Source organism: Zosterops lateralis (assembly GCF_965231275.1).
Source record: "Zosterops lateralis genome assembly, chromosome: 31".
In the NCBI taxonomy this organism is placed as follows: domain Eukaryota; kingdom Metazoa; phylum Chordata; class Aves; order Passeriformes; family Zosteropidae; genus Zosterops; species Zosterops lateralis.
Genome location: NC_139791.1, coordinates 59,623 through 87,195, shown reverse-complemented (window position 1 = coordinate 87,195; position 27,573 = coordinate 59,623). Strand labels below are relative to the sequence as shown.

Below are 27,573 nucleotides of genomic sequence, written 5' to 3'. Positions count from 1 at the left end.
GTGATCCTAAAAATCTCCCCCTGTCCCCCCCTGAATTCCCCTAAATTGGGGGGGGGGGCCCAAAATGCCCCCCCAGACCCCAAAGTGTTCACGCACCTCCTCACCCCAAATTTGCCCCCAAAGACCCCCCTGGACCCCCCAAACCCCGCCCTAAACCCCGCCCTAAATAAATCCTAAACCCCGCCCTAAAACACCCTAAACCCCGCCCCAAACCCCCTTAAACCCCGCCCTAAAATACAATAAACCACGCCCTAAACCCAACCCTGACCACGCCCCAAACCCCGCCCTAAACCCCGCCCTAAAATAACATAAACCACGCCCCTAACCCCGCCCTAAACCCCCCAATCCCACAGGTGTGACGCCCCCTCCCCTCCCCCCCGGCCATGGACTGCACCTGCGTGTCCGACCTGCTGCTCACGGCCCCGGTACCTGCGCTCTGGACACCAGGTAACCCCTGCGGGGCGGGGACACACCTGGGACACACCTGGGACACACCTGGGGATACCTGGACATACCTGGGACACACCTGGATATACCTGGATACACCTGGGGACACCTGAGAGACACATGGGACACACCTGGGGCACACCTGGGGCACACCTGGGGATACCTGGATACACCTGGGAGACATGTGGGACACACCTGGGGCACACCTGGACATACCTGGGGATACCTGGGACACACCTGGGCACACCTGGACACACCTGAGGGATACCTGGGGACACCTGGAGGATACCTGGGGACATCTGGGATACACCTGGACATACCTGGGATGCATCTGAGGGCACTTGGGGATCTCCAGTGTAGAGGGGATACACCTGGGGATACCTGGATACACCTGGGCACACCTGGGGGACACCTGGCAACAGCCGGGACACACCTGGACATACCTGGGGGACACCCAGCGGGGCGGGGACACACCTGGGGACACACCTGGATACACCTGGGGACACCTGGGACACACCGGGATACACCTGGGACACACCTGGGCACACCTGGGCACACCTGGGGACACCTGGGGAGAGCTGGGATACACCTGGGGACACCTGGGGGACACCTGGGCACACCTGGCTATACCTGAGGGACACCTGGACACACCTGGGACACACCTGGGGCACACCTGGGGACACCTGGACACACCTGGGGGACACTTGGATACACCTGGGGGACACCTGGACACAGATGGACACACCTGGGACACACCTGGGCCCACCTGGGGACCCCTGGCAAGGGGACGCACACCTGGGGGACAGCTGGGAACACCTGGATACACCTGGGGGACACCTGAGACACACCTGGGACCCCATCGGACACACCTGGACACAGCTGGAAAGCCCAGGCCTTGCCCCAGGTGAGGGCCAGGTGACGCCCCCCAATGTCCCCGCAGGACCAGGTGATGTCCCCCCGATGTCCCCACAGGTTTTGTGCTCCCCCAATGGGCACAGAGGGGACACTGGTGACGTCACACTGAGGATGACGATGACAATGGTGACAACGATGACCATGACAATGATGATGATAGTGATAGTTACGATGATGATGACAATGGTGACAATGACAATGATGATAATGACAATTATGATAATGACAATTATGATAATGACAATGACCATGATGATGACAATGATGACAATGACAATGACAATGATGACGATGATGACGATGATGACAATGGTGATGATGACGATGGTGATGATGACAATGGTGACCATGACAATGATGATGGTAGTGATAATTACGATGATGATGATGGCAATGACAATGACAATGACCATGACAATGGTGACGATGACGATGACAATGAGGACAATGACAATGATGACGATGATGATGAAGATGGCGATGACAATGATGACAATGACGATAACAATGATGATAATGTCAATGACAATGATGATGACGACCAAGACGATGATGACGATGACAATGGCGATAATGATGACAATGATGACAACAATGACAATAATGACAATGTCACACCGATGTCCCCCTTAGGTTTCGCGTTCCCCAAGTGGGCACAAGGCCGAGTCCAGCCCGGGCTCGCGGCAGAGCCAGCTGTGGCACTGATGGCAATGACAATGACAATGACAATGACAATGACAATGTCACACCGATGTCCCCAATGTCCCCCAGGTTTCACGTTCCCCGAGTGGGCACAGAGGGGACACTGATGATGTCACACCAACAATGATGCTGATGATAACAATGATGACAATGACAATGACAATGACAATAATGACACTGACGACAATGTCACACCGATCTCCCCTTTAGGTTTCGCGTTCCCCAAGTGGGCGTACAAGGCCGAGTCCAGCCCGGGCTCCAGACAGATCCAGCTGTGGCACTGAGGACAATGACAGTGACAATGATGATGATGACAATATCAATGATGACAATGACAATGACGATAATGATGATAATGATGACGATGACAATGATGACAATGACAATGATGACAATGACACTGTCCCCCAGGTTTCGCGTTCCCCGAGTGGGCACAAGGCCGAGTCCAGCCCGGGCTCGCGGCAGATCCAGCTGTGGCACTGATGGCAATGACAGTGACATTAATGACAATGATAACAATATCAATGATGACAATGACAATGACAATAATGTCCCCCAGGTTTCGCGTTCCCCGAGTGGGCGTACAAGGCCGAGTCCAGCCCCGGCTCGCGGCAGATCCAGCTGTGGCACTTCATCCTGGAGCTGCTGCGGCAGGAGCAGTACCGCGAGGTCATCGCCTGGCAGGGCGACTACGGCGAGTTCGTCATCAAGGACCCCGACGAGGTGGCCCGGCTGTGGGGGGTGCGCAAGTGCAAGCCCCACATGAACTACGACAAGCTCAGCCGCGCCCTCAGGTCAGGGGGAGCCCCAAAATCCTGTCCTTGGGGTCCCCAAAGCCACCTGAAGTCCCCAAAGTCACCTGAGAGCTTGGGGACATTGGGGACACCAGACACTATTGGGGACATTGGGATATTTGGGATACTGGGGGTACTGGGGAGACACTGGGGACACACAAGGAGACCCCAAATCCTCATCCCAGGACCCCCAGAGTCACCCCGGGGTCACCACAGTCACCTGGGAGCTTGGGGACATTGGGGACATTGGGATATTGGGATATTGGGGACACTCAGGGGAGACAAGGGGACCCCAAATCCCCATCCCTGGGGTCACCAGAGGTCAGGGGGACCCGAAAAATCCTGTCCTTGGGGTCACCAAAACCACCCCAGGACCCCCAAAGTCACCCCGGGGTCACCAGAGTCACCTGGGAACTTGGGGACATTGGAGGGACACTAAAGGGAGACAAGGGGACCCCAAATCTCCATCCCAGGGACCCCCAGAGTGACCCCAGGGTCCCCAAAAGGATCTGGAGAACATTTTGGGGGGCTCTGGGGGGTCCTGGGCAGGTCCAGGGGGCTCTGGGGGGTCCTGAAGGGGCTCTGGGGGTCTTGAGGGGGTTCAGGGGGGCTCTGGGGGGTCTCTGGTGGCTCTGGAGGTCCCGGGGAAGCTCTGGGGGTCTCTGGGGAGGCTCTGGGGGTCCCAAGGCGGTGACGCCCCCTCCCCAGGTATTACTACAACAAGCGGATCCTGCACAAGACCAAAGCGGGGAGTTCACTGGGCTGAATTGGGGCGGCTCTGGGGGGTCTCTGGGGGTCTCTGGGACCCCGGGGAGCTTTGGGGGGGTCCCGGGGGTCTCTGGGGCCCCGGGGAAGCTCTGGGGGGTCCCGGGGGTCCCAAGGCGGTGACGCCCCCTCCCCAGGTATTACCACAACAAGCGGATCCTGCACAAGACCAAAGGGGGGAGTTCACTGGGCAGAATTGGGGCGGCTCTGGGGGGTCTCTGGCGGCTCTGGGGAGCTCTGGGCGTCCTGGGGTGGCTCTGGGGGTCTCACCGAGGTGACGCCCCCTCCCCAGGTATTACTACAACAAGCGGATCCTGCACAAGACCAAAGGGAAGAGATTCACCTACAAGTTCAACTTCAGCAAGGTGGTGCTGGTCAATTACCCGCTGCTGGAATTGGGGCCGGGGGCTCCTCTCCTGCTGACCCCCGGGCCCTGCCCCGCCCCCGGCCCGCCCCCCGAGTGCGGCCCCGTCACCCCCGAGGTACCCCCGGGGGGGAATTTGGGGAGGGGGCTTCAGTCAGGGTCATCCTTGAGCTCCTGGGGGGTCTCTGAGTGAGATATGGGGGAATTTGGGGAGGGGGCTTCACTGGGGGTCGTTCTTGAGGTCCTGGGGGGGGCTCTGGGTGAGATATGGAGGGAATTTGGGGAGGGGGCTTCGGTTAGAGACGGTGTTGAGGTGGTGAGGGGCGATATGAGTGAGATATGGGGGGAATTTGGGGAGGGGGCTTCACTGGGGGTCGCCCCCGAGGTGGTGAGGGGTCACTGGGGAGGCTCTGGGTGAATTGTGGGGAAAATTTGGGGAGGGGGCTTCAGTCAGAGCCGGTCTAAGGTGTTTGGGGAGACATTGGGGGTCACTGAGTGAGTTATGGGGGGAATTTGGGGAGGGGGCTGCACTGGGGGTCGCCCCCCGAGCTGGTGAGGGGTCACTGGGGGGGCTCTGGGTGACATATGGGGGGAAATTTGGGGAGGGGGCTTCAGTTAGAACCAATCCAAATTATTTGGGGGGGACATTGGGGGGTCTCTGGGTGAATTACAGGGAAAATTTGGGGAGGGGGCTCACACCTGGACCCCTCCCCTCGCTACCGGGGGGCACAATGAGGGTCTCCCCTGCGCCCCCTCCCCAAATTAATCCCCCGCCCCCTCCCCAAATTAACGCCCCCTGCCCAAATCCAGGCCCTGCACTCGCTGTTCTGCGCCCCCTCCCCAAATTAACGCCCCCTCCCCAAATGCAGGCCCTGCAGTCGCTGTTCTGCGCCCCCCGCCCCACCGACCCCCCCGGGAGACCCCCCCTGTTCGAGAGACCCCCCGAGACCCCCGAGAAGCTGCGGCTGGAGGGGGCGCTGCCCTTCCTGGGCGCGGGTGAGGAGGGGCCGCGACCCCCGAATTGGGGAGGGGGACCCCCGAAATGGGGAGGGGGACCCCCAAAATGGGGAGGGGGACCCCCGAATTGGGGAGGGGGCACCGAAATTGGGGAGGGGGACACAGGGATGGGACCCCCAAAAGGAGACCCTAAAATGGGGAGGGGGCACTGGGATGGGACCCCCGAAATTGGGGAGGGGGACATGGGATGAGACCCCCAAAATGGGTGGGGGGCAACGGGTATGAGACCCCCAAACTGGACCCCGAAATTGGGGAGGAGGGAATGGGATGGGACCCCCGAAATTGGGGAGGGGGGAATGGGATGGGACCCCCGAAATTGGGGAGGGGGGACATGGGGTGGGACCCCCGAAATGGGGAAAGGAGACACAGGGACCCCCTGACGCCCCCAGACCCCCCTGACGCCCCCAGACCCACCGCGGGACCCCCCTGACGCCCCCAGACCCCTCTAACGCCCCCAGACCCCCCTTAACGCCCTCAGACCCCTCTAACACTCCCCCTGACGCCCCCAGACCCCCCTAACGCCCCTCCTGACGCCCCCAGACTCACTCCTGAAGCCCCCAGACCCACCCCTGACGCCCCCAGACCCCCCTAATTCCCACCTTGAAGCCCCCAGACCCCCCCTGACGCCCCCAGACCCTCCTTAAAGCCCCCAGACTCACTCCTGACGCCCCCTGCCTATCCCTAAAGCCCACCCTGACGCCCCCAGACCCACTCCTGAAGCCCCCAGACCCACTCTAACGCCCCCAGACCCCTCCTGACGCCCCCTCCCCACTCCTGACGCCCCCAGACCCCCCTAAGGCCCCCCCTGACGCCCCCAGACCCCCCTAATTCCCCTCCTGACGCCCCCAGACCCCCCTAATTCCCACCCTGATGCCCCCAGACTCACTCCTGACGCCCCCTGCCCATCCCTAACGCCCCCCCCTGACGCCCCCAGACCCACCGCGGGACCCCCCTAACACCCCCAGACCCCTCTAACGCCCCCCCTGACGCCCCCTCCCCACCCCTGACGCCCCCAGACCCACCTCTAACGCCCCCAGACCCCCCATAACGCCCCCCTAGACCCCTCATAACGCCCCCAGACCCACCCTGACGCCCCCTGCCCATCCCTAAAGCCCACCCTGATGCCCCCAGACCCTCCTGAAGCCCCCAGACCCCTCCTAACGCCCCCAGACCCCCCTAATTCCCCTCCTGACGCCCCCAGACCCCTCTAACACCCCCCTGAAGCCCCCAGACCCCCCATAACGCCCCCAGACCCCTCTAACACTCCCCCAGAAGCCCCCAGACCCTCTAACGCCCCCCCCTGACGCCCCCAGACCCCCCATAACGCCCCCAGACCCCTCTAACGCCCCCCCTGACGCCCCCTCCCCACTCCCGCAGGTCTCTCCGGTTTCTCGAAGGCTCCGGCGCTTTTGGGGGGAGGGGGCTTCGGGCGCCCCCCCCTCCCCGAGTACCCCTGGGGGTGGGGGTCGTACCTGCCCCACCCCCACCCCCCCGCCGCCCTTTACCCCCCCCCCTTTTACCCCCTGCCGCCCCCTCCCCCCCCCGCGACCCCCGCGACCCCTCCCCACGCCCAGGAGAGGGGGGGAGGGGCGGGGAAATTTGGGGAGGGGTCGGACTCGGAGCTGGAGGTGACGGATGGGGGAGGGGCGAGCTCGGGGGATGAGGCCGAGACCCCTCCCCCACCCCCACCCACGACCCCTCCCCCCCCACCGAAAGGCCCCGCCCACCCCTGAGAGAGACCCCCGGAATTGGGGAGGGGGAGGTGGGGAGGGGTCCCCAAATCCCCTCCCCTGAACGGGCTGAAATTGGGGAGGGGGCGCAGGGGGGGGCGTGTCCGGCTTTGAGACCCCGGAAATTGGGGAGGGGTCTCATTGGGAGACCCTAAATTGGGGAGGGGTCTCATGGTCTGACCTTGACACCCCTAAATTGGGGAGGGGTCTCACCCAGGCCTGACTCCCCATAAATTGGGGAGGGGTCGCATTGGGCGACCCCGAGTTCCCCTAAATTGGGGAGGGGTCTCATGGTCTGATCCCCCTGTAAATTGGGGAGGGGTCTCATTGGGCGACCCCGACTCCCCGCAAATTGGGGAGGGGTCCCATCCAGCCCTGACCCCCCATAAATTGGGGAGGGGTCTCATGGGAGACCCCAACTCCTCATAAATTGGGGAGGGGTCTCACCCAACCCTGACCCCCCCATAAATTGGGGAGGGGTCGCATTGGAGACCCTAACTCTCCATAAAATTGAGGAGGGGTCTCACCCAGCCCTGACCCCCTCATAAATTGGGGAGGGGTCTCATTGGGCGACTCCTCCTAAATTGGGGAGGGGTCTCACCCAGCCCGGAGCCCCCATAAATTGGGGAGGGGTCGCATTGGGTGATCCTGACCCCCCCGTAAATTGGGGAGGGGTCTCGCCCAGCCCTGACTCCTCCATAAATTGGGGAGGGGTCTCATCCGGTCCTGACCCTCCCGTAAATTGGGGAGGGGTCGCATTGTGAGACCCAACTCCTAAATTGGGGAGGGGTCTCATTGGGTGACCTTGACTCCCTCATAAATTGAGGAGGGGTCTCATCCAGCTCTGACTCCCCCGTAAATTGGGGAGGGGTCTCACTGGGAGACCCCAACTCCCCATAAATTGAGGAGGGGTCTCACCCAGCCCGGAGCCCCCATAAATTGGGGAGGGGTCCCATGGGCGACTCCCCTAAATTGGGGAGGGGTCTCATGGTCTGACCCTGACTCTCCCCTAAATTGGGGAGGGGTCTCACCCAGCTGTGACCCCCGTAAATTGGGGAGGGGTCTCATTGGGAGACCCCAACTCCCCATAAATTGGGGAGGGGTCTCACCCAGCCCTGACCCCTCTTCTGGAAAAAGCCGGATCTCCCCCCCCCTCTCCCTCCTCTCCCCCTCCCCAAATCCCCCTTTGGGGGGGTCCCGCCCCCTCCCCATTTTTCTCACGCTGAATTTGGGGAGGGGTCGCCCCCCCCCATTTGAAGCCCCCTCCCCACATTTGGAAGTGCAATATGGTTGTGCCCCCCCCCCCCGCTTGTGTCGTTGTGATGGAGGAACAAACCCCCCCCCCCCACTTGAAGACCCCTCCCCAAATTCCTGCGCCCCCTCCCCAAAAAAAAGCCCCGCCGCGCCCCCTGGCGGCCGCTCAAGCAATAAAAGACCCCCTCGCTCGGCCTCGTTTTATTTGGGGGGGTGGTCTTGGAGCGTGGTGGGGGGGGGTGGTGGGGTGGGTTGGGGTCTCCGCTGTGCCGCCCCCTCCCCAAAAAAAAAAAAAACAAAAAAAAAAAAATTGAAACAATTTTATTTATTTATTTATTTATTTGGAATTTTTTTTTTCCCAAATTCTTTGGTTTTTGCGACCCCCTCCCCCAAAAAAAATATAAATTTATTTACATCACTCCCCTCCCACCCCCCACCCTCCTGAAGGCACTAAAATTGGGGAGGGGTCTCCTCTTTCCCACCCCCCCCCCATATCTCATATATAAATTTATATAAAATCGCAAAAAAAAAAATGAAAACAGATCAAACAGAAAACGGGAGGAGGGGGATTTGGGGGGAGACCCCAGACCCAAAATAAAATAAAACCCGAGGGGGGAGTGGAGACCCCTCCCCATAAAAGATTTGGCGCGCTCTTTGTCGCCCCCCTGTGGCCGCTCCCGGTATTGCAGCTCCGGAATTGAGGGGAGGGGTCGCGACTTTTCCTGTTGGGGGGAGAAAAAAGGGGTTAAAAGGGGGTGAGGGAGACCCCCAGAGACCCCCCCAAAGCCCCCCGGGACCCCTCCTCACCTCCCCTCATGTGAAGAGGCCGCGCTTGGCCAGGAAGAGCTGCCAGTAATGGTCCTCGATTTCCTGGGGAGGGGGCCGGAGTTATTTGGGGAGGGGTCTGCACCTGCAAGACCCCCTCCCACCTCGTTATGGGTCACCCAGACCCCCCCAACACCCCCTTTTTTATGTGGGGAGGGGGCAAAGACCCCCCCCAAAAGTCCTCAATATGGGAAATAGGGGAGGGGTCTCTCCCCCCAGTGAATTTGGGGAGGGGTCTCACCTTGAGCCCCCTCAGGGCCTCCTCCAGCGCCCCCAGCTCAGCCCCCAGCCAGGCGGCGGGGCCGGGGGGGAGCCCCAATTGGGTCGGGGGGCTTTGCTGGGGACCCCCCCCCCAGGGGCCGTTGGGGGCCCCCCCTGGGAGGGAGAGAAAAAAGGGGAGGGGGCGTCAGGCGGGGGAGGTGCAGGCCTGACGACCCCCGACCCAAAATTTGGCTGTCCCCCCCCTCCCCATTTGTGTGACCCCCCCACCCCAATTTTCTGAGACCCCCCTCCACAATTTTCCATAATCCCCCTCCCCTTTTCCCCCCTCCTTTTCCTTGACGCCCCCTCCCCAAATTTGGACTTCCCCCCCATTTTTTTTCCCTCGCCCCCTCCCCAAATTCCGGTGGCCCCCTCCCCATTTTTTCCCTCGCCCCCTCCCCAAATTCCAGACACCCCCTCCCCAAATTCCGGTGGCCCCCTCCCCATTTTTTTCCCCTCGCCCCCTCCCCAAATTTCTGGCACCTCCCCCTTTCCTCGCCCCCTCCCCAAATTCCGGGCGCCCCCCCAACCCCCCCACCCCCATTTTTTTGCCCGCCCCCTCCCCAAATTTTGGTGCCGCCCCCTTTTTTTTTTGGCCCGCCCCTTCCCCAAATTTGGCTGCCCCCCCCCCCCCCATTTTTCCCCCCGCCCCCTCCCCAAATTCCCGACGCCCCCTCCCCACCTTGAGCCCCCCCCTCGGGGCGCTCCCCGTCGCTCTCCGCCCCGTCCCCGGCGAGTCTCCGCTCCTGCTCGGGGGGCGCCGCTCCGGGACCCCCCCCCCAAATCCGCCTCGGGGGGGAGGGGCCTCTCCCCGGGCCCCGCCCCCGGCCCCGCCCCCGGCCCCGCCCCCAGGAGCCGCCGCAGCGCCGCCACTGGGGGGGGGGAAAAATGGGGAGGGGGCGGTCAGGAGAGGATTTGGGGGGGGTTGGGGGGGATTTGGGGAGGTTTGGGTGGGATTTGGGGGGGGATTCGGGGAAGTTTGGGGGTTTTTGGGGGGATTTGGGGGTCTTGGGGACAGTTTGGGGGGGATTTGGGGGTCTTGAGAAGGTTTGGGGGATTTGGGGGGCATTTGGGAGGAATTTGGGGAAGTTTGGGGGGTGTCTGGGGGGATTTGGGGGTCTTGGGAAGGTTTGGGTGGGATTTGGGGAGGTTTGGGGGGGACTTGGGGTCTTGGGGAGGGGTCTGGGTGGGATTTGGGGAAGTTTGGGGGAATTTGGGAGGGATTTGGGGGGTTTTGGGACAGTTTGGGTGGGATTTGGGTGTTTGGGGAGGGGTCTGGATGGCATTTGGGGGTGTCTGGGGGGGGGCTTGGAGGACTGAGAAGGTTTGGGGGGGATTTGGGGTCTTGGGGGGGATTTTGGGGTGTCTGGGGGGATTTGGGGAAGTTTGGGGGTGTTTGGGTGGGATTTGGGGGTCTTGTGGACAGTTTGGGTGGGATTTGGGGTCTTGGGTGGGATTTGGGTGTTTGGGGAGGGGTCTGGGTGGGATTTGGGGGTTTTTGGGACAATTCCTGTTGTTTTTTGGAGGGTTTGGGGTTCCTTGGGGGGGTTAGGGGTGTTTTAGGGGCCGTTTGGGGCATTTTAAGGAGGTTTTTGGGGGTCCCGGGTGAATTTGGGGAGGGGTACTGGAGTGTTTTAGGGGGTTTTAGGGCAATTTTGGGGTATTTTAGGGCAATTTTGGGGTGTTTTAGGGAGTTTTGGGGCGTTTTAAGGAGGTTTTCGGGGTCCCGGGTGAATTTGGGGAGGGGTCTCACCTCTCTGCAGGGCGGCGGCCGCCAGCCCCCCCCCCTCGGGCCCGCGGGGGGGTCGGGGGAGCCCCCCCAGCCCCGCCCCCCCCCGTTTCTCGGGGGGACCCCCAAATTCTGTCCCTTCGACGGCCCCGTCCTTCTCCCGATCTGGGGGGGAAAATACCCCAAAATGTCCCAAAAATACCCCAAAAATACCCCAAAACCAGCCCAAAATCCCCCCAAAAACCACCTCTGGGACCCCCAAAATCCCCCCAAATTCTGTCCCCTCGACGGCCCCGTCCTTCTCCCGATCTGGGGGGGCAAAATACCCCAAAATCCCCCCAAAATCCCCCCAAAAACCACCTCTGGGACCCCCAAAATCACCCCAAATTCCAGGACCCCTCCCAGCCCCCCCCAAACCCCCTCTGGACCCCCCTAAACCCCCCCAAACCCCTCCCCAAGACCCCCAAACCCCCCAGGACCCCCCCAAACCCCCCAGGACCCCCTCAGACCCCCCAGACCCCTCCCAGAGACCCCCAGCCCCCCCTCACCGTCCAGGGGCAGCGGCTCCTTCAGGGCCCCCCCCCCATTTTCGGAGGGGTCCCGGTAACTGTGGGGGGGGGGGGAGAGGGGAAAGGTCAGCACAGAGACCCCAAAATTACCCCCAAAATTCCTCCAAAATCCCCCCAAAATTTCTCCAAAATTCTTCCCAAATCCTCCCCCCAAATTCTGTCAAAATTCCCCACAAAATTCCTCCCAAAATCCCCCCCAAAATTCCCCTAAAATTTCTTCAAAATTCCCCAAATCCCCCACAAAATTCCCCACAAAATCCCTCCAAAAATCCCCCAAAATTTCTCCCCAAAATTCCCCCCAAATCCTCCAAAAATTTCTCAAAAATCCCCCCAAAATCACCCCAAATTCCCCTCAAATCCTCCCAAAATTCCCCCCAAATCCCTCCCCAAAACCAACCCAAAATCCCCCCAAAATTTCTCCAAAATCTCCCAAAATTCCCCCCAAAATCCCCCCAAAATTCCCCTAAAAATTCTCCAAAATTCCCCCCAAAATTCCCTCAAATCTCCCCAAATTTCAGGGCAGGATTTAGGGGTGTCTGGGTGGGTTTTGGGGTATCTTTGGGTAATTTTAAGGGGATTTTGGGGTCCAAACTCACTCCAGCTGCCCCTGGGGGTCTCTGGGTGGGTTTTGGGGGTCTTTAGGTGGGTTTTTGGGTCATTTTTGGGGTGTTTTGGGGTCCGTACTCACTCGAGCTGTCCCTGGGGGTCTCTGGGTGGGTTTTGGGGGTCTCTGGGCAGGTTTTTGGGTCATTTTTGGGGTGATTTGGGGTGATTTTGGGGTCTGTACTCACTCGAGCTGTCCCTGGGGGTATCGGGGTGGGTTTTGGGGGTCTCTAGGTGGGTTTTTGGGTCATTTTTGGGGTGATTTTTGGGGTCCGTACTCACTCGAGCTGTCCCTGGGGGTCTCTGGGTGGGTTTTGGGGGTCTCTAGGTGGGTTTTTGGGTCATTTTTGGGGTGTTTTAGGGGGATTTTGGGGTCTGTACTCACTCGAGCTGTCCCGGGCCCCCGGGGCCGCCCCCGGCCCGCGCCGCCTTGGCCCCCCCCCCGGTGGGACCCCGGGAGCTTCAGGGACCCCGCGGTGTCGCTGATGACGCTGCACCAGCTGGGGGGGACAGGGGGGCTCAGGACCCCCAAATTCCTCCCCAGGAGCCCCAAATCCCCACCAGGAGCCCCCAAAAAACAGCAGGACCCCCCAAAATCCCCCAGGACCCCCAAATTCCTCCCCAGGAGCCCCAAATTACCCCCCAGGAGCCCCAAATTCCCCCCAGGGACCCCCAAATTCCTCCCCAGGACCACCCAAAAAACAGCAGGACCCCCCAAAGCCTTTCCAAGACCCCCAAACTCCCCCCCAGGACCCCCAATCCCCCCCAGGAGCCCCAAATTGCCCCCCAGGAGCCCCAAAATCCCCCGGGAGTCCCAAATTCCCCTCCAGAACCCCCCAAATTCCCCCCCAGGAGCCCCAAGACCTCTCCTGGACCCCCAAATTCCCCCCAGGACCCCCCAGAAACCCTTTCAAGACCCCCAAAATCCCCCCAGGGATCCCCAGGAGCCCCAAAATCTCCCCCAGGGACTCCCAAATTTCCCCAGATTCCTCCAGAGACCCCCAAATTCCCCCAGGGACCCCCCAAACTCCTCCAGGGACCCTCAAAATCCCCATGGGATCCCCCCAAAACCTCCCCAGGACCCCCAAGCCCCTCCCAAGACCCATAAACTCCCCCAGGGACCCTCAAACGCCCCCAGGCCCCTCCCCAGGACCCCCAAATTCCCCCCAGGTCCCCCAAACCCCTCCCCAGGTCCCCCCTCACTTTTTCCTGTCGGAGACGCTCTGGGCCACCAGCTCGTAGATCTGGGCCCCGTTCTCCCAGCTGACGATGACGTAAAAGGCCTTGTGGTCTGTGGGGAGGGGGATTCGGGGGGTCTGGGGGCGCCCCGGGCTGGGATTGCCCCGAAATAACAGCCCGGGAGCCCCAAAAACGGGCCAAAATCGGCCCAGGAGCCCCAAAAATGGGACAAAATCGGCCCCAAATGAGCCCAAAGTGCCTCAGGATCAAATTCTGCACCCCAAAAATGACCCCAGGTCCCCAAAACCAGCCCCTGGACCCCCCAAATCCCCCTCCCACAGCCCCAAATCAGCCCCAAGCTCTGCCAGACTCCCCCAAACTCAACCCAGGCCCCCTCAAATCAGCCCCTGCGCTCCCAAACTGGACCAAACTCCCCCAAAACCAAACCCAACTGCCCCAAAACTGAATCCAACTCCCCAAAAATCAACCCAAGACCCTCCAGAATGACCCCTACGCCCCCCAAATCCCCCTCCTACACCCCAAACCAAATCCAACTTCCCCAAACCCCCCCAAACCGCCCCATACCGACCCCTAAACCCCCCAAACCCCACTCCTACACCCCCAAACTGAATTCAACTGCCCCCAAACCGAACCCAGCTCCCCCCAAACTCCACCCAAACCCCCCCAAACCCCACTCCCACATCCCCAAACCAACCCCAAGGGAGCCCAAACTGAACCCAACTCCCCCAAACCCCCCATAACGACCCCTAAACCCCCCAAATGAGCCCAAACTGAGCCGGACTCCCCCAAACTGAACCCAACTCCCCCAAAACCGACCCCAAAGCCCCCCAACCCCCCCCATAATGACCCCTAAACCCCCCAAACCCCACTCCTACTCCCCCAAACTGGACCCAACTTCCCCAAAACCAAACCCAACTGCCCCGAAACCGACCCCAAACTCCCCCAAAACAGCCCCTAAACCCCCCAAATCAGCCCCAGGACCCCCCAAACCAACTCGGACTCCCCCAAAACTGAACCCCACTCCCCCAAAACTGAACCAAACTCCCCCAAACTCAACCCAAGCCCCCTCAAATCAGCCCCTACACCCCCAAACTCCCCTCAAACGCCCCCGGTCCCGCCCCCCAGGAGGAGGGAAGCCCCCAGGCCGCACCGGTGGCCACCTCGCGGGTCATGGCCGAGCGCAGGCGGATGACGGGGCTCAGCATTTGTTTCCCGTCGGGGGCGGGGGCCAGGGCCCGGCTGTGGCAGCGCAGCACCAGCCGCTCCTCCTGCCGCTGCAGCAGCACCAGGAGATCGTCCAGGAGCAGCACCTGCACCTCTGGGGGGCCCAGAACACCCACGGGTGGGTGGGGGGCTCAGAAAACCCCTCCTGGGTCAGTTGGGTGGGTGGGGGGCTGTAAACCCCCCCCGGGGGTCTCGGGGGGCCCCCGAAGCCCCTCACTCACCCCCTGGGTTTGGGGTGGGTGGGGGGCTCAGTGAGGTGGGTGGGGGGGGGTCACAAAACCCCACCCTGGGGGTCTCGGGGAGCCCCCGAAGCCCCTCACTCACCCACGGGGTTTTTGGGTGGGTGGGGGGTCACAAAACCCCACCCCGGGGGTCTCGGGGAGCCCCCGAAGCCCCCCACTCACTCACTCACCCACGGCCTTGTCCCGGGTGACGCGCCAGGTCAGGGGCCCCTCGTGCACCAGAGTGCGCTTGGTGATGTCCGTGTTCTGGGGGGATTTTGGGGAGATTTAGGGGAATTTTGGGGGTTTGGGGGTTAGGGAGGGGATTGGAGGGGATTTGGGGAAAATTTGGGTGAATTTGGGGGGGTTTTGGGGAGGTTTTGGGGGGAATTTGGGGGATCAGCGGCCACTCGTGCACCAGAGTGCGCTTGGTGATGTCCGTGTTCTGGGGGGATTTTGGGGGGGATTTAGGGGAATTTGGGGGGATTTGGGGATTTCTGGGCTCAGGGAGGGGCTTGGGGGAAATTTGGGGGAATTTGGGTGGGTTTTGGGGTAATTTGGGGGGTAATTGGGGGACAGGGGTCCCTTGTGCACCAGGGTGCGCTTGGTGATGTCGGTGTTCTGGGGGATTTATGAGGAATTTGGGGGGGTTCAGGAGGTTTTGGGGGTTTCTGGGCTCAGGGGAGGATTAGGGGGGAATTTAGGTTCGTTTGGGGGGAATTTGGGTGGTTTTGGGGGGAATTTGGGGCAAAATTTGGGGGATCAGCGGCCACTCATGGACCAGGGTGGGTTTGGTGATGTCGGTGTTCTGGGGGGATTTTGGGGAGATTTAGGGGAATTTTGGGGGGTCAGGGGGATCGGGGGGATTCAGGAAAGATCCAGACTGTGACTTTGGGGGTCCCGGGACCCCTCCCCGACCTTGAACTCGCTCAGCAGGGGGTCCGTGCTCTGCTTCAGGCTGGAGAGGTCGAGGCGCCGCTGGTAATCCTTGAGTTTCTGTTGGGGGGCACAGGGGGGGTTCTGGGGCTCCCCGGGGGGATTCCGGGGCGTCCCGGGGGGGTTTGGGGGTCGCGAGAGGTTTTGGGGGGATTTTGGGGTCCCACAAAGGGAAAATTTGGGGGTCCCGGGGGGAATTCGGGAGGTTTTTGGCGCCCTCTGCTGGTGAAGAAGGGGCATTACAGCCCCAAATGGATTTGGGGGGTCCTGGGGAGGATTTGGGGGGTCCTTGGGGGTCTTGGGGGTCCTGGGACGTCCCAAAGGATGTGTGGAAAACAGTGGGGAGGTTTGGGGGGGTCTCGGGGGGATTTTGGGGGGTTCCCAGTCAAGATTTTTGGGGGATCCAGGTGGGGGTTCGAGGATGTCTGAGGATTTGGGGGGTCCTGGGGGGTCCCGGGGGGGTCCCAAAAGGTGTGTGAAAAACAGTGGGGAGGTTTGGGGGGTCTCGGGGGGATTTTGGGGGGTTCCCAGTGAAGATTTTGGAGAGTTTGAGGATTTCTGAGGCAGTGGCGCCCTCTGCTGGCGAAGGAGGGGAATTGCAGGTGGGGGGTCCCAGAGGGGATTTGGGGCGCTCTGGGGGGTCCTGGGGAAATTTGGGGCGTTCTGGGGGGTCCCAGGGGGTCCTACCATGAGGTTCTCCATGTCCCGGACCTCCTGGTTGACGTGGTTGAGGATCTGGCGGCAGCACTCGGCCGCTTGTTCCACCTTGGCCCGTTCAGCTGCCGCCTCTGGGGAGGGGGTTTGGGGGTTCAGGGTCGGGTTTTCTCGGGGTTCAGGCGTTTTTTGGGGGGCTCGGGGACCCCCCGGGAGCCCTGACCTGTGCACTTGGTGATGCTGAGCAGCAGCAGGGGGTACTTGGTGAGGCGCTGCATCTCGGTGGGGATGATGTCCTTGAGCTGCAGCCGCCGGCACCGCGGGCGGCTCTCGGCCTCCTGGGGGGCCCAGACAGGTTTTGGGGGGGCCCAGACAGATTTTGGGGGGGCCCAGACAGATTTTGGGGGGGCCCAGACAGATTTTGGGGGGGCCCAGACAGGTTTTGGGGTACCCAGGAGGGATTTTTGGGGGCTCTCAGAGGGGGTTTTTGGGGGTCCCGGGTGGTGTTTTTGGGGTACCTGGTTGAACTTATTAAAGCTCATGTTCACCCCAAGCCCCCCCTGAACACCCCAAATCACCCCCAAACACCCCCAGACACCCCAAATTTTTAGGGATGTTCAGAGTGTATTTTTGGGGTCCCCAAGGGTATTTCTGGGGGTCCTGGGGGGTGTTTTTTGTGTGCCAGGGGCTGTTTTTGGGGTACCTGGATGAACTTATTAAATTTCATGTTCTCGTGCCAGACCCGAAAATCCCTTTAACTCCCCCCAGATTTTTTGGGGTGCCTTGGGGTGTTTTTGGGGTGTCCCAGGGTGTTTTTGGGGGGGTCTCAGGGTGGGATTTGGGGTACCTGGATGAACTTATTAAATCTCATGTTCTCGCGCCAGACCCAAAAATCCCTTTAACCCTCCCCAAATTTTTTTGGGTGTATTAGGGTGTTTTTGGGGTGTCCCGGGGTGTTTTTGGGGCGCCCCGGGGTGTTTTCGGGGCACCTGGATGAACTGGTTGAAGCGCGTGTCCTTCCTCTGCTTGGCCTTGAGCTGCTCCAGGGCGAAGCTCTGGCGGCTGCAGAACCGCGCCGAGATCTTCTGGAACCAGCTGCCCTCGGTGCCCTCGAACTGGGGAGGGGGCAAAGGGGGTCCCCGAAACTCGGGGTGACCCCGGAATTGTCAGTGAGACCCCCGAGAGCATCGGGGATGGGTGTGAGACCCCCCCGGGATCACAGGTGGGGACCCCAGACTCAAAACAGGAGACCCCAACAGGCCCAGGGGTGCCCAGAGTCACTGAGGGCCCCCCTGAGACCCCCTATTTCCACCTGGGACCCCCCCTATTTCCACCCTGAGACCCCCTATTTCCATCCTGAGACCCCCCATTTCTACCCTGAGACCCCCCATTTCCACCCTGGGACCCCCATTTCCATCCTGGGACCCCCCATTTCTACCCTGAGACCCCCTATTTCTACCCTGAGACCCCCCATTTCTACCCTGAGACCCCCTATTTCCATCCTGAGACCCCCCATTTCTACCCTGAGACCCCCAGGGCCCCCCAAAACCCCCCAAAGCCCCCCTAAAATCCCCCAAAGCCCACCCTGGGCCAGCAGCACCTTCCTGATCTCAGCAGTGACAGACCCAAGACCCCTCAGGGTGACCCTCCATTTTTCTCCCCAGGACCCCCCAATTTCCCCAGGACCCCCTAAACCCCCCCAAAGCCCCCCAGGACCCCCCAAAGCCCCCCAGAGCCCACCCTGGCCAGCAGCACGTCCCCGATCTCGGCGATGATGAAGCCGCTCTCCTCCCGCAGCTTCTTGAGGCTGTCGAGGAACAAGGCTGGGAAATAAAATAAAAAATAAAAATAAAATATTAAATAATTAAATAAAATAAAAATAAAATAAAATAAAAATAAAATAAAAATAAAATAAAAAAATAAAATAAAATAAAATAAAAATAAAAAAGAAAAGAAAAAAAATAAATAAAAAGAAAAGAAAAATAAAAATAAAAGAAAATAAAAATAAAATAAAAATAAATAAAAATAAAAGAAAAATAAAATAAAATTAAAATAAAATAAGTAAAAATAAAATAAAATAAAAATAAAATAAAATAAAAATAAATATAAATAAAATAAAATAAAAATAAAATAAAAAATAAAATAAAAATAAAAATAAGAAAAATAAAATAAAAATAAAAAAAAAAGAAAATAAAAAGAAAAAAATAATAAATATAAAAATAAAGTAAAAATAATAAAAAATAAAATAAAAATAAAAATAAAAATAAAATAAATAAAATAAATAAATAAAATAAAAATAAAATAAAACTCCCCCCAAAACCCCCCCAGGAGCCCCCCGACTCACTGTGAACCTCCACCAGGTCCTCCAGGCTGGGGAAGATGTTGGAGAGCTCCTGCTCGTCAAAGAACCCCTCGCGGAGCATGGGCTGGTAGAAGAGCTCCAGGAGCACCCGCAGCATCCGCACGTGGGCGTGCTCCGTCAGGAACAGCTCTGGAAATGTGATTTGGGGGGTTTTGGGGGGTTTGGGGGGTCCCCAGGGGGTCTGGGCAGCTCCAGGAGCACCCGCAGCATCCGCACGTGGGCGTGCTCCGTCAGGAACAACTCTGGAAATGTGATTTGGGGGGTTTTGGGGGGTTTGGGGGGTCCCCAGGGGGTCTGGGCAGCTCCAGGAGCACCCGCAGCATCCGCACGTGGGCGTGCTCCGTCAGGAACAACTCTGGAAATGGGGATTTTGGGGGGATTTGGGGGGTCCTGAGGGGTTTGGGGGTTCCCCAGGGGCCTTAGAGGGTCCCCAAGGGGGTTTTGGGGGGTCCCAGAGGAATTTGGGGGTCTCTGAGCAGCTCCAGGAGCATCCACACCTGGGCGTGCTCCGTCAAGAACAGCTCTGGAAATGGGGATTTGGGGATTTTTTGGGGGTCCCCAGGGGGTTTCTGGGATCACTAACGTTGATTTTTTGGGGTTTTCCGCCCCACTGATGACCTCCTGACCCTGCATCTCCTCTGGGATATTTATGGGGGGGATTTGGGGCCGTTTTGGGGTCCTTTGGGGGTGTTTTTGGGGTCCTGGCAGGTTTCACAGCCCTGGGGCTGTTTGGGGGGTCCCGGGTCAGTTTTTGGGGCAGTTTTCGGGGGTCCCTCACCGTTGATGACCTCCTGGCGCCGCACCTCGCACTGGGACATTTATGGGGGGAGATTTGGGGCTGTTTTGGGGTCCTTTGGGGCAGGTTTTTGGGGTCCTGGTGGGTTTCACAGCCCCGGGGCTGTTTGGGGAGGACTTGGGGGGTCCTGGGCTGGTTTTTGGGGCAGTTTTCGGGGGTCCCTCACCGTTGATGACCTCCTGGCGCCGCACCTCGCGCTGGGACATTTATGGGGGGAGATTTGGGGCTGTTTTGGGGTCCTTTGGGGCAGGTTTTTGGGGTCCTGGTGGGTTTCACAGCCCTGGGGCTGTTTGGGGGGTCCTGGGCTGGTTTTTGGGGCAGGTTTCGGGGGTCCCTCACCGTTGATGACCTCCTGGCGCCGCACCTCGCGCTGGGGCAGCTCAGGGGGGGATTTGGGGCTGTTTTTGGGGTCCTGGCAGGTTTTACGGACGCGGGGCTGTTCGGGGAGGATCTGGGGGGTCTCGGGTCAGTTTTTGGGGTGTTTTTTGGGGGTCTCCTCACCGTTGATGACCTCCTGGCGCCGCACCTCGCGCTGGGGCAGCTCAGGGGGGGATTTGGGGCTGTTTTGGGGGTTTCACAGCCCTGGGGCTGTTCGGGGCGGGCTCAGGGGGTCTTGGGTCAGTTTTTGGGGCGGATTTCGGGGGTCCCTCACCGTTGATGACCTCCTGGCGCCGCACCTCGCGCTGGGGCAGCCTGAGGAGGGCGGCGGGGGCGGCGAGCTCCCGCCAGGCCGGCGGCTCCTGCTCCAGCTCCGGCTCCAGGCGCGGCAGAGCCTCCTCAGGCTGCCGAGGCAGAAAGGGCGGGGGGGGGTCTCCGCCCCCGGGCCCCCCGGGCTCCAGGCTGGGCCGGGAGAGGGAGGGGGGTCAGGGATAAAGGGGGGGCTCACGGGGGTCTCCTGTTCCCGGTGGGAGGGGGCACCGGGAGGGAAATCCCCCCCTCGGTGTCACCGGGGGAGACCCCTCCTCTAAAAACCCCCATAGGGGTGTCCTGGAAAGACCCCTGCCCCTAAAAATCCCGTAGGGGTGTCCTGGAGTGACCCCCGCCCCTAAAAACCCCATAGGGATGTCCTGGAGGGACCCCCGCCCCTAAAAACCCCATAGGGATGTCCTGGAGTGACCCCAAACCCCGGGGGAACGTCCTAGAGAGACCCCCGACCCTAAAAATCCCGTAGGGGTGTCCTGGAGTGACAGCCCCCTCCCCAAATCCCAAACTGGGGGAGATTTAACACCAAACCTGGTTTTTCTTCTGCTCAAATCCCAAATTGGGGAGGGGGTTTAACCCCAAACCTGGGGGGTATTTCTCCCCTCCAAACCCCAAAATGGGGAGGGGGATTTGACCCCAATCCTGGGGGGGTTTGACCCCAATTCTGGGGGGGTTTGACCCCAAACCTGGGGGTATTTCTCCCCCTCCAACCCCCAAACTGGGGAGGGGGATTTAACCCCAAACCTGTAATTTTTCCCCCTCAAACCCCAATCCTGGGCTCAGGTCGGGGGGTGGGGGGGATTTCTCTCCTCCCAAGCCCCCTCCCCACCCTGACCTACGTGGGGGGGGGTCCCTGCAGGTCCACGTTGCTGCGGGCTCGGGGCGGGGCCGCGCGCCCCCCGCCCGTTTTTTGGGAGCGGCGTCTCTCGGGGACCACCCGGAGGCTCTCGGAGCGCCCCAACCTCCCGGGGATCAGCCTGGGGGGCCCCAAAGCGCCAGAAAAGGGGAGGGGGCGGCACGGACGGGACGAGGACGGACACGGAAAAGGGGGGGGGTCGCATGCAGAAAAAGGGGGGGGGAGGGTCAGTGATTTTGTTTTTGGGGGGCAGGGGGGACGTGCAGGGTGGGGGGAGTCACTTAGCTGGTTAATTTGGGGCGGGGGGCGACGCCGAGCCCCCCCCCGGGGTCATGCAAGGGGGAGGGGTCACCAACCTGAGGCGGCGTCTGGGGAGAGAATTAATTTGGGGAGGGGTCCCAGGTCCCCAAAAGCGGCCAGGGGTAATTTGGGGAGGGGTCTCAGCACCCAAAAGCAGCCAGGGATAACTTGGTTAATTTGGGGAGGGGTCCCGGGTCCCCAAAAGCATCCAGGGAGGGGTGATTTGGTTAATTTGGGGAGGGGGTTAATTTGGGGGGTATTTAGGGGGTTAATTAATTTGGGGAGGGGGCTAATTTGGACAGGGGTCAAAGTTCATGGGGGGGTTAATTTGAGTGAATTAATTTGTGTGGGGGGGTTAATTTGGGGAGGGGGTGGGAGGGTTTGGGGAGGACAATTTGGGTTGGGGGGGGTCTTACACCCCAATTTGGGGAGGGGGCTCACATCCCAATTTGGGTTTGGGGGTCTCACACCCCAATTTGGGGAGGGGGTCTCACATTTGGGTCGGGGGTCTCACGCCCCAATTTGGGGAGGGGTCTCACGCCCCAATTTGGGTCAGGGGTCTCACCCCCCAATTTGGGTCAGGGGGGGGTCTCATCCCAATTTGGGTCAGGGGGGGTCTCATCCTAATTTGAGTCGGGGGTCTCATCCCAATTTGGGGAGGGGTCTCACCCACCTCTCGCTCTCGGGCCCCTCCTCCGCCGGCTGCTCTCCCTGGGGGGGCTCCGGGGGGGGGTCCCCCAATTCGGGGGGTCCCGGGGGGTCCGTCCCTGTGTGGGGAGGGGGCTCGGGGTGAGGGAGGGCGGGATGAAGACCCCTCCCCACCCCAAAGAGAGACCCCTCCTCACCTGGCTCGGCCTCGGCGCCGTCCCCGCCCAGGGGGGTCCCGGGGGCCGGGGGGGGGTCGGGGGTCCCGGCCATGGCCCCCCCAGCGCGGGGGGGGCGGGAAGACCCCCCCTCAATTCGTTCAGCCCCCCTCGGGCCCCTCCGCTCGGGGTGGGGGGGCTTCTCGCCTAGGGGGGGAATGGGGGGGTCAGGGAAAGACCCCCACCCCAAAATAGAATCTCTGGGGAGGTGCGAGGGACCCCTCCCCAAAATAAAATATAACTGGGGAGTTTTGGGGGGTCTCTGTGTTTAGAGGGGATATTGGGGAGGGGGTTTAATGGGGTGGGGGTCCCAGGGGGGAGGCCCAGGATGGATAAATGGGGTGGGGGTCCCACAGGGGGGATAAATGGGGTGGGGGTCCCATGGAGGATAAATTGGGGAGGGGTCCCAGGAGGGATAAATTGGGGCGGGGGTCCCACAGGAGATAATTGGGGCGGGGGTCTCAGGGGGGATAATCGGGGTGGGGGTCCCAGGAGGGGATAAATTGGGGCAGGGGTCCCACAGGGTATAATTGGGGCGGGGGTCCCATGGAGGGATAAATTTGGGCGGGGGTCCCATGGAGGGATAAATTGGGGCGGGGGTCCCATGGAGGGATAAATTGGGGCGGGGGTCCCAAGGGGGTATAATTGGGGAGGGGTCCGGGGTACCTTCGCCCTCGGGGCCTTTGCTCTGCCTGAACTCGGCACCTACAACACAAAATGTGGGGAGGGGGCTCCTGAGGGGGGGCGGGCGGGGGGTACACGGGGACAGCGGGGGGTCCCGCAGAAGGAGGTGGGGAGGGGTCTCCGCAGCCCCCCACTCACCGTGGGCGTCGCGGCCCCACAGGGCGGCCCCGGGGAGGCTGAACCCCTTCCGGGCCTTGGCCTGCGGCTCCTTCCCCGAGATCTGCCGAGAGCGGGGGGAATTGGGGGGTCTGGGGGGGCCTGGGGGAGTCTGGGGGGTCTCAGGGGGTCCTGGGGGGGGTCTCAGGGGGAATCGGGGAGGTCAAGGGGGGTCTGGGGGCCTCTGGGGGAATTGGGGGCACCAGGAGGGGTCTGGGGGGGGTCAGGGGGGGCCGGGGGGAATTGGGGGGGGGCTTGGGGAGGGTCTCAGGAAGGGTCAGGAGGGGTCTGGGGGAATTGGGGGGGCCTTGGGGGGGGTCTGAGGGGCTCAGGAAGGGTCTGAGGGAATTGGGGGGGGGTCTGGGGGCACCAGGAGGGGTCTGGGGACACCAGGAGGGGTCTGGGGGAATTGGGGGTGGGTCTGGGGGCACCAGGAGGGGTCTAGGGGAGGCATGGAGGGTCTAGGGGAACTGGGGGGGGTCTGGAGGGGTCTGGGGGCACCAGGAAGGGTCTGGGGGGGTCTGGAGGGATCAGGAGAGGTCAGGGGGAATTGGGGGGGGATTCAGGGGGGGTCTGGGGGAATTGGGGGGTCTGGGGGAATTGAGGGGGGTCTGAGGGGGCCAGGAGGGGTCTGGGGGAATTGGGGACATCAGGAGGGGTGTCTGGGGGGGTCTGGGGAGGGTTAGGAGGGGTCTAGGGGGGGCTTCAGGGGGTGCCAGGAGGTGTCTGGGGGGGGGGGGGGCGGGTCTGGGTGAATTGGGGAGGTCTGAGGGGGTCAGGAGGGTCTGGGGGCATCAGAAGGGGTCTGGGGAAATTGGGGGGAGCAGGAGGGGTCTGGGGGGGTTAGGAGAGGTCAGGGGGAATTGGGCAGGGGGGGTCAGGACGGGCCTGGGGGCATCAGGAGGGGTTTGGGGGGGTCTGGAGGCCCTGAGGGGGCCAGGAGGGGGCTAGGGGGAATTGGGGGGGGTCTGGGGGGTCTCAGGAGGGGTCTGTGGGGGTCTGAGGGAACTGGGGACACCAGGAGGGGTCTGGGGGGGTCTGGGAGGGGTCTAGGGGGAATTGTGAGGATCAAGAGGGGTCTGGAGGGGCTTGGGGGAGTCTGGGGGGGTCAGGAGGGGTCTGGGGGGGGGGGTCAGAGGGGTCTGGGGGGTGTTTTGGGGGAATTGGGGGGGGGTCTGGGGGTGGCCAGGAGGGGTCTGGGGGTGTTTTGGGGGAATTGGAGGGGCCAGGAGGGGTCTGGGGGAATTGGGGGGGGGTCTGGGGGAATTGGGGGGGGTCTGGGGAGTCAGGAGGGGTCTGGGGGAGTCAGGAGGGGTCTGGGGGAATTGGGGGGGGGTCTGGGGAGTCAGGAGGGGTCTGGGGGAATTGGGGGGGGTCTCACCTTTTTCCGGAAGAAGTTGGATCTGGATTTCTTGGCGTCGCCCCCCTTGGTCCTCACCCCCAGGAACTTCATGTAGGCGACGATGGCCCCGAAGATGAGCGAGCTGGGGAGGGGGGCTTGGAGCAGCTCTGGGGGGTCTGGGGGCCCCCAAAACCCACCCGAGACCCCCGGAACCCCCCCCCTCACCTTTTTTCCTCGTCAGAAGAGATGGTGAGGCTGCGGGGGGAGAGGAGGGTCAGCCCCAAATCCCGCCTGAGACCCCCCCAAATCACCCCAAATCCCACCTGAGACCCCCTAAAACCCATCTGAGATCCCCCAGATCCCCCAAATCCCACCTGAGACCCCCCAAATCCCACCTGAGACCCCCCAAATCCCACCTGAGACCCCCCAAATCCCACCTGAGACCCCCCAAATCCCCTCAAATCCCACCTGAGACCCCCCAAATCCCCCAAATCCCACCTGAAACCCCCCAAATCCCACCTGAGACCCCTCAAATCCCACCTGAGACCCCTAAATCCCCCCAAACCCCACCTGAGACCCCCCAAATCCCCTCAAATCCCCTCAAATCCCACCTGAGACCCCCCAAATCCCACCTGCGACCCCCCAGTTTCCCCCAAATCCCACCTGAGAGCCCCCAAATCCCCCAAATCCCACCTGAGACCCCCAAATCCCACCTCAGACCCCCCAATCCCCCCCGAGACCCCTCAAATCCCACCTGAGATCCCCCAAATCCCCCCAAATCCCACCTGAGACCCCCCCAAATCCCCCCAAACCCCACCCAGATTTGGGTTTGGGGCAGGACAATCCTAATTTAGGAGCGGCGCCACGACTCAGGGAGGGTCCCGGGGATTTTGGGGGCAGATCCCGGGGGGTCCCGGAGCCCCCTCCCCACTCACTGCACATCCCGGGGGGTCCTGGAGCCCCCTCCCCACTCACTGCACGTCCCGGGGGGGTTCCCGGAGCCCCCTCCCCACTCACTGCATTGTCCTGGGGGGTCCCGAGCCCCCTCCCCACTCACTGCACTATCCCAGGGGGTCCCGGAGCCCCCTCCCCACTCACTGCATCTCCCGGGGGGTCCCGGAGCCCCCTCCCCACTCACTGCATCTCCCAGGGGGTCCCGAGCCCCCTCCCCACTCACTGCATCTCCTCCAGCCGGGCCAGGAGCTGCTCCGCCAGCAGCTTTTCCTTGGATTCGCATTCCGAGGGGTCCCGGGCCCGGCTGCGCTCCAGCTCCGACAGCTCCTGCTCCCCCGGGGTCATCCCCATCAGCCGCTTCGACCTGGGCAGGGGGACACCGTGCTGGGACCCCCGGGCGAGCCCCAAAATACCCCCTTGAGGCCCCAAAATTCCCACCCAGAGCCCCCAAAATACCCCCCACCCTGAGTCCCCAAAATACCCCTCCCAGACCCTAAAACACCCCCCCTGGAGCCCCCAAATACCCCCAAATGAGTCCCCAAAAGACCCCCAAGCAAGCCCCAAAATATCCCCAGAGCCCCCAAAATATCCCCCCCAGAACCCCCAAAATACCCCCTGAATGAGCCCTCAAAATACCCCCCAGAGCCCTCAAAATACCCCCTGAATGAGCCCCCAAAATACCCCCTGAGCCCCCCAAAATACCCCCTGAATGAGCCCCCAAAATACCCCCGAATGAGCCCCCCAAAATACCCCCCAGAGCTCCCAAAATACCCCCGAATGAGCCCCAAAAGAACCCCCCAGAGCGAGCCCCCAAAAGACCCCCCTGAGTCCCCAAAATACCCCTCCCAGACCCTAAAATACCCCCCCTGAGAGAGCCCCCAAAATACCCCCCCAGAGCCCCCAAAAGACCCCACCCCCAGTCCCCAAAATACCCCTAAATGAGCCCCCCAAATACCCTCCCAGAGCCCCCAAAATACCCCCGAATGAGTCCCCAAAAGACCCCACCCAGAGCCCCCAAAAGACCCCCAAGCAAGCCCCAAAATATCCCCAGAGCCCCCAAAAGACCCCCAAGCCCCCCAGATTTGACCTGAAGTCCTCCAGCTGCCGGGAAATCTCGGGCTCCTGGAAGTTCTGGATGTCCTGCAGGAAGCGCCGCTGGGTCTCCTCCGACAGCAGCTCCGGGCGGGTCCGTTCTGGGGTGGAGACCCCTCCCCATTTAGCACTCCCTGCCCAGGAGGGGCTCTGGGGGTCCCCAAAGCCCCCCCAAAGCTCCAGGAGTCCCCAAAGCCCCCCCAAAGCTCCAGGAGTTCCCGGCCGCGTTTCCGGTGGCAAAGCGGGGTTGGGGTCCCCCCAAAATGAGGAGGGGTCTGACTCACCCAACTCAAACTGGACGTGGTGTGGGATGGGCACCCGCAGGAGCTGTGCAGAGAGGAGGGGGGGGTCAGTCAGGGTCTGGGGGGCTGTTCTGGGGTGGGGAGGGGTCTGGGGGGTCTCTCACCCCCGTCTTGTCCAGGAACAAGTGGCAGAACTCCAGGAATTGCTTCCGGCCCTCCTTGGGGTTCATCCTGCGCATCATGTCCACGTGCAGGTAGCACAGCTGGGGTGGGGAGGGGGAAAATGGGGTGACCCGCCCCAAAAAACCCCAAATCCCCCTCCCCAAATCTCCCCCCTCCCCAAATCCCCCCCTCCCCTGTTTTACCTCAGCTCCAGCCCTGCCAGCGGGGAGGGGGAACAGAAACAAGGGTTACTCCAGGGCTGCAGCCCCCCTCCCTCCCACCCCCCGGGTTTTGGGGGTCTCGGGGGGTCTGCGAGCCCCCTCCCCATCTCACCACGGGGCAGGAGTCGAACTGGAGCACCACGTGCTGCAGGAAGGCCATCAGGGACAGCGGGTGCTGCCGCAGCAGCTCCAGGCTCTGGAATTGGCTGTTCTGCTCCTCGGGGGTCTGGGCAGGGGGCTGGGGGTCAGGATTTGGGGCGGGGGGAATCCCGGGGGGATCCCCAGAGCCCCCCGCCCCGCACTCACGGGCTCGATGTCGTTCTCAAAGTCCTCGTCCTCGGCGCCGATGATGATGGCGGCGGCCGGGGGGCTGCGGGCGCCCGCCCCGGGGGGCTGGGGGGGCGGAGGGGAGGCTTTGGGGGGCTGGGGTGGGGTACCCCGGACTCCCCGGGACCCCCAACCCTGAGACCTCCTGGACCCCCAGACTCCCGGATGGCAGAAACCCCCCGACCCCCAGGACCCTCGGGCACCCCCAGACCCCTGAGAGCCACAGGACCCCCCAATCCTGGGACCCTCCCCCCGACCCTCAGGACTCCCCAGACCCCTGAGAGCCACAGGACCCCCCCCCAGT

General features: G+C 61.6%; 2 protein-coding genes and 1 long non-coding RNA gene across 3 annotated transcripts in view; 1 reads left to right on the top strand and 2 right to left on the bottom strand.

Annotated features, from left to right (window-relative positions):
• Positions 1–383: 383 nt before the first annotated feature.
• On the top strand, positions 384–6,737 carry ERFL (ETS repressor factor like; the record flags this gene model as incomplete). The annotated part of the gene is made up of 5 exons (XM_083880774.1): positions 384–447; positions 2,624–2,858; positions 3,916–4,105; positions 4,857–4,983; positions 6,382–6,737. The coding sequence occupies 5 exons, from the start codon at positions 384–386 to the stop codon at positions 6,735–6,737; spliced, it is 972 nt and encodes a 323-aa protein (XP_083736900.1).
• A 1,762-nt stretch (positions 6,738–8,499) lies between these two features.
• LOC310920824 lies at positions 8,500–9,176 on the bottom strand. The gene is made up of 3 exons (XR_014592045.1): positions 9,055–9,176; positions 8,796–8,858; positions 8,500–8,710 (listed from the first exon to the last, which is right to left on the bottom strand). It is a non-coding gene; the product is annotated as an uncharacterized lncRNA (long non-coding RNA).
• Positions 9,177–10,654: 1,478 nt separating this feature from the next.
• The window catches only part of ARHGEF1 (Rho guanine nucleotide exchange factor 1), a gene marked incomplete at its 3' end in the record, with an annotated part of 17,623 nt that continues 704 nt past the window's right edge, over positions 10,655–27,573 (bottom strand). Inside the window, exons 3-28 of the mRNA XM_083880773.1 lie at positions 27,249–27,335; positions 27,055–27,168; positions 26,724–26,822; positions 26,602–26,644; positions 26,313–26,418; positions 25,449–25,589; positions 24,497–24,526; positions 24,311–24,413; positions 22,912–22,993; positions 22,756–22,794; positions 22,072–22,236; positions 21,900–21,993; positions 20,021–20,208; positions 18,555–18,701; positions 17,951–18,033; positions 17,200–17,325; positions 16,434–16,548; positions 16,244–16,344; positions 15,539–15,616; positions 14,812–14,887; positions 14,326–14,493; positions 13,179–13,266; positions 12,361–12,475; positions 11,352–11,410; positions 11,051–11,112; positions 10,655–10,698 (exon numbers count right to left, since the gene is read on the bottom strand). Of these exons, the coding sequence (XP_083736899.1) occupies positions 10,655–10,698; positions 11,051–11,112; positions 11,352–11,410; positions 12,361–12,475; positions 13,179–13,266; positions 14,326–14,493; positions 14,812–14,887; positions 15,539–15,616; positions 16,244–16,344; positions 16,434–16,548; positions 17,200–17,325; positions 17,951–18,033; positions 18,555–18,701; positions 20,021–20,208; positions 21,900–21,993; positions 22,072–22,236; positions 22,756–22,794; positions 22,912–22,993; positions 24,311–24,413; positions 24,497–24,526; positions 25,449–25,589; positions 26,313–26,418; positions 26,602–26,644; positions 26,724–26,822; positions 27,055–27,168; positions 27,249–27,335 (2,553 nt within the window). The remainder of the gene's footprint in view (positions 10,699–11,050; positions 11,113–11,351; positions 11,411–12,360; positions 12,476–13,178; positions 13,267–14,325; positions 14,494–14,811; positions 14,888–15,538; positions 15,617–16,243; positions 16,345–16,433; positions 16,549–17,199; positions 17,326–17,950; positions 18,034–18,554; positions 18,702–20,020; positions 20,209–21,899; positions 21,994–22,071; positions 22,237–22,755; positions 22,795–22,911; positions 22,994–24,310; positions 24,414–24,496; positions 24,527–25,448; positions 25,590–26,312; positions 26,419–26,601; positions 26,645–26,723; positions 26,823–27,054; positions 27,169–27,248; positions 27,336–27,573) is intronic.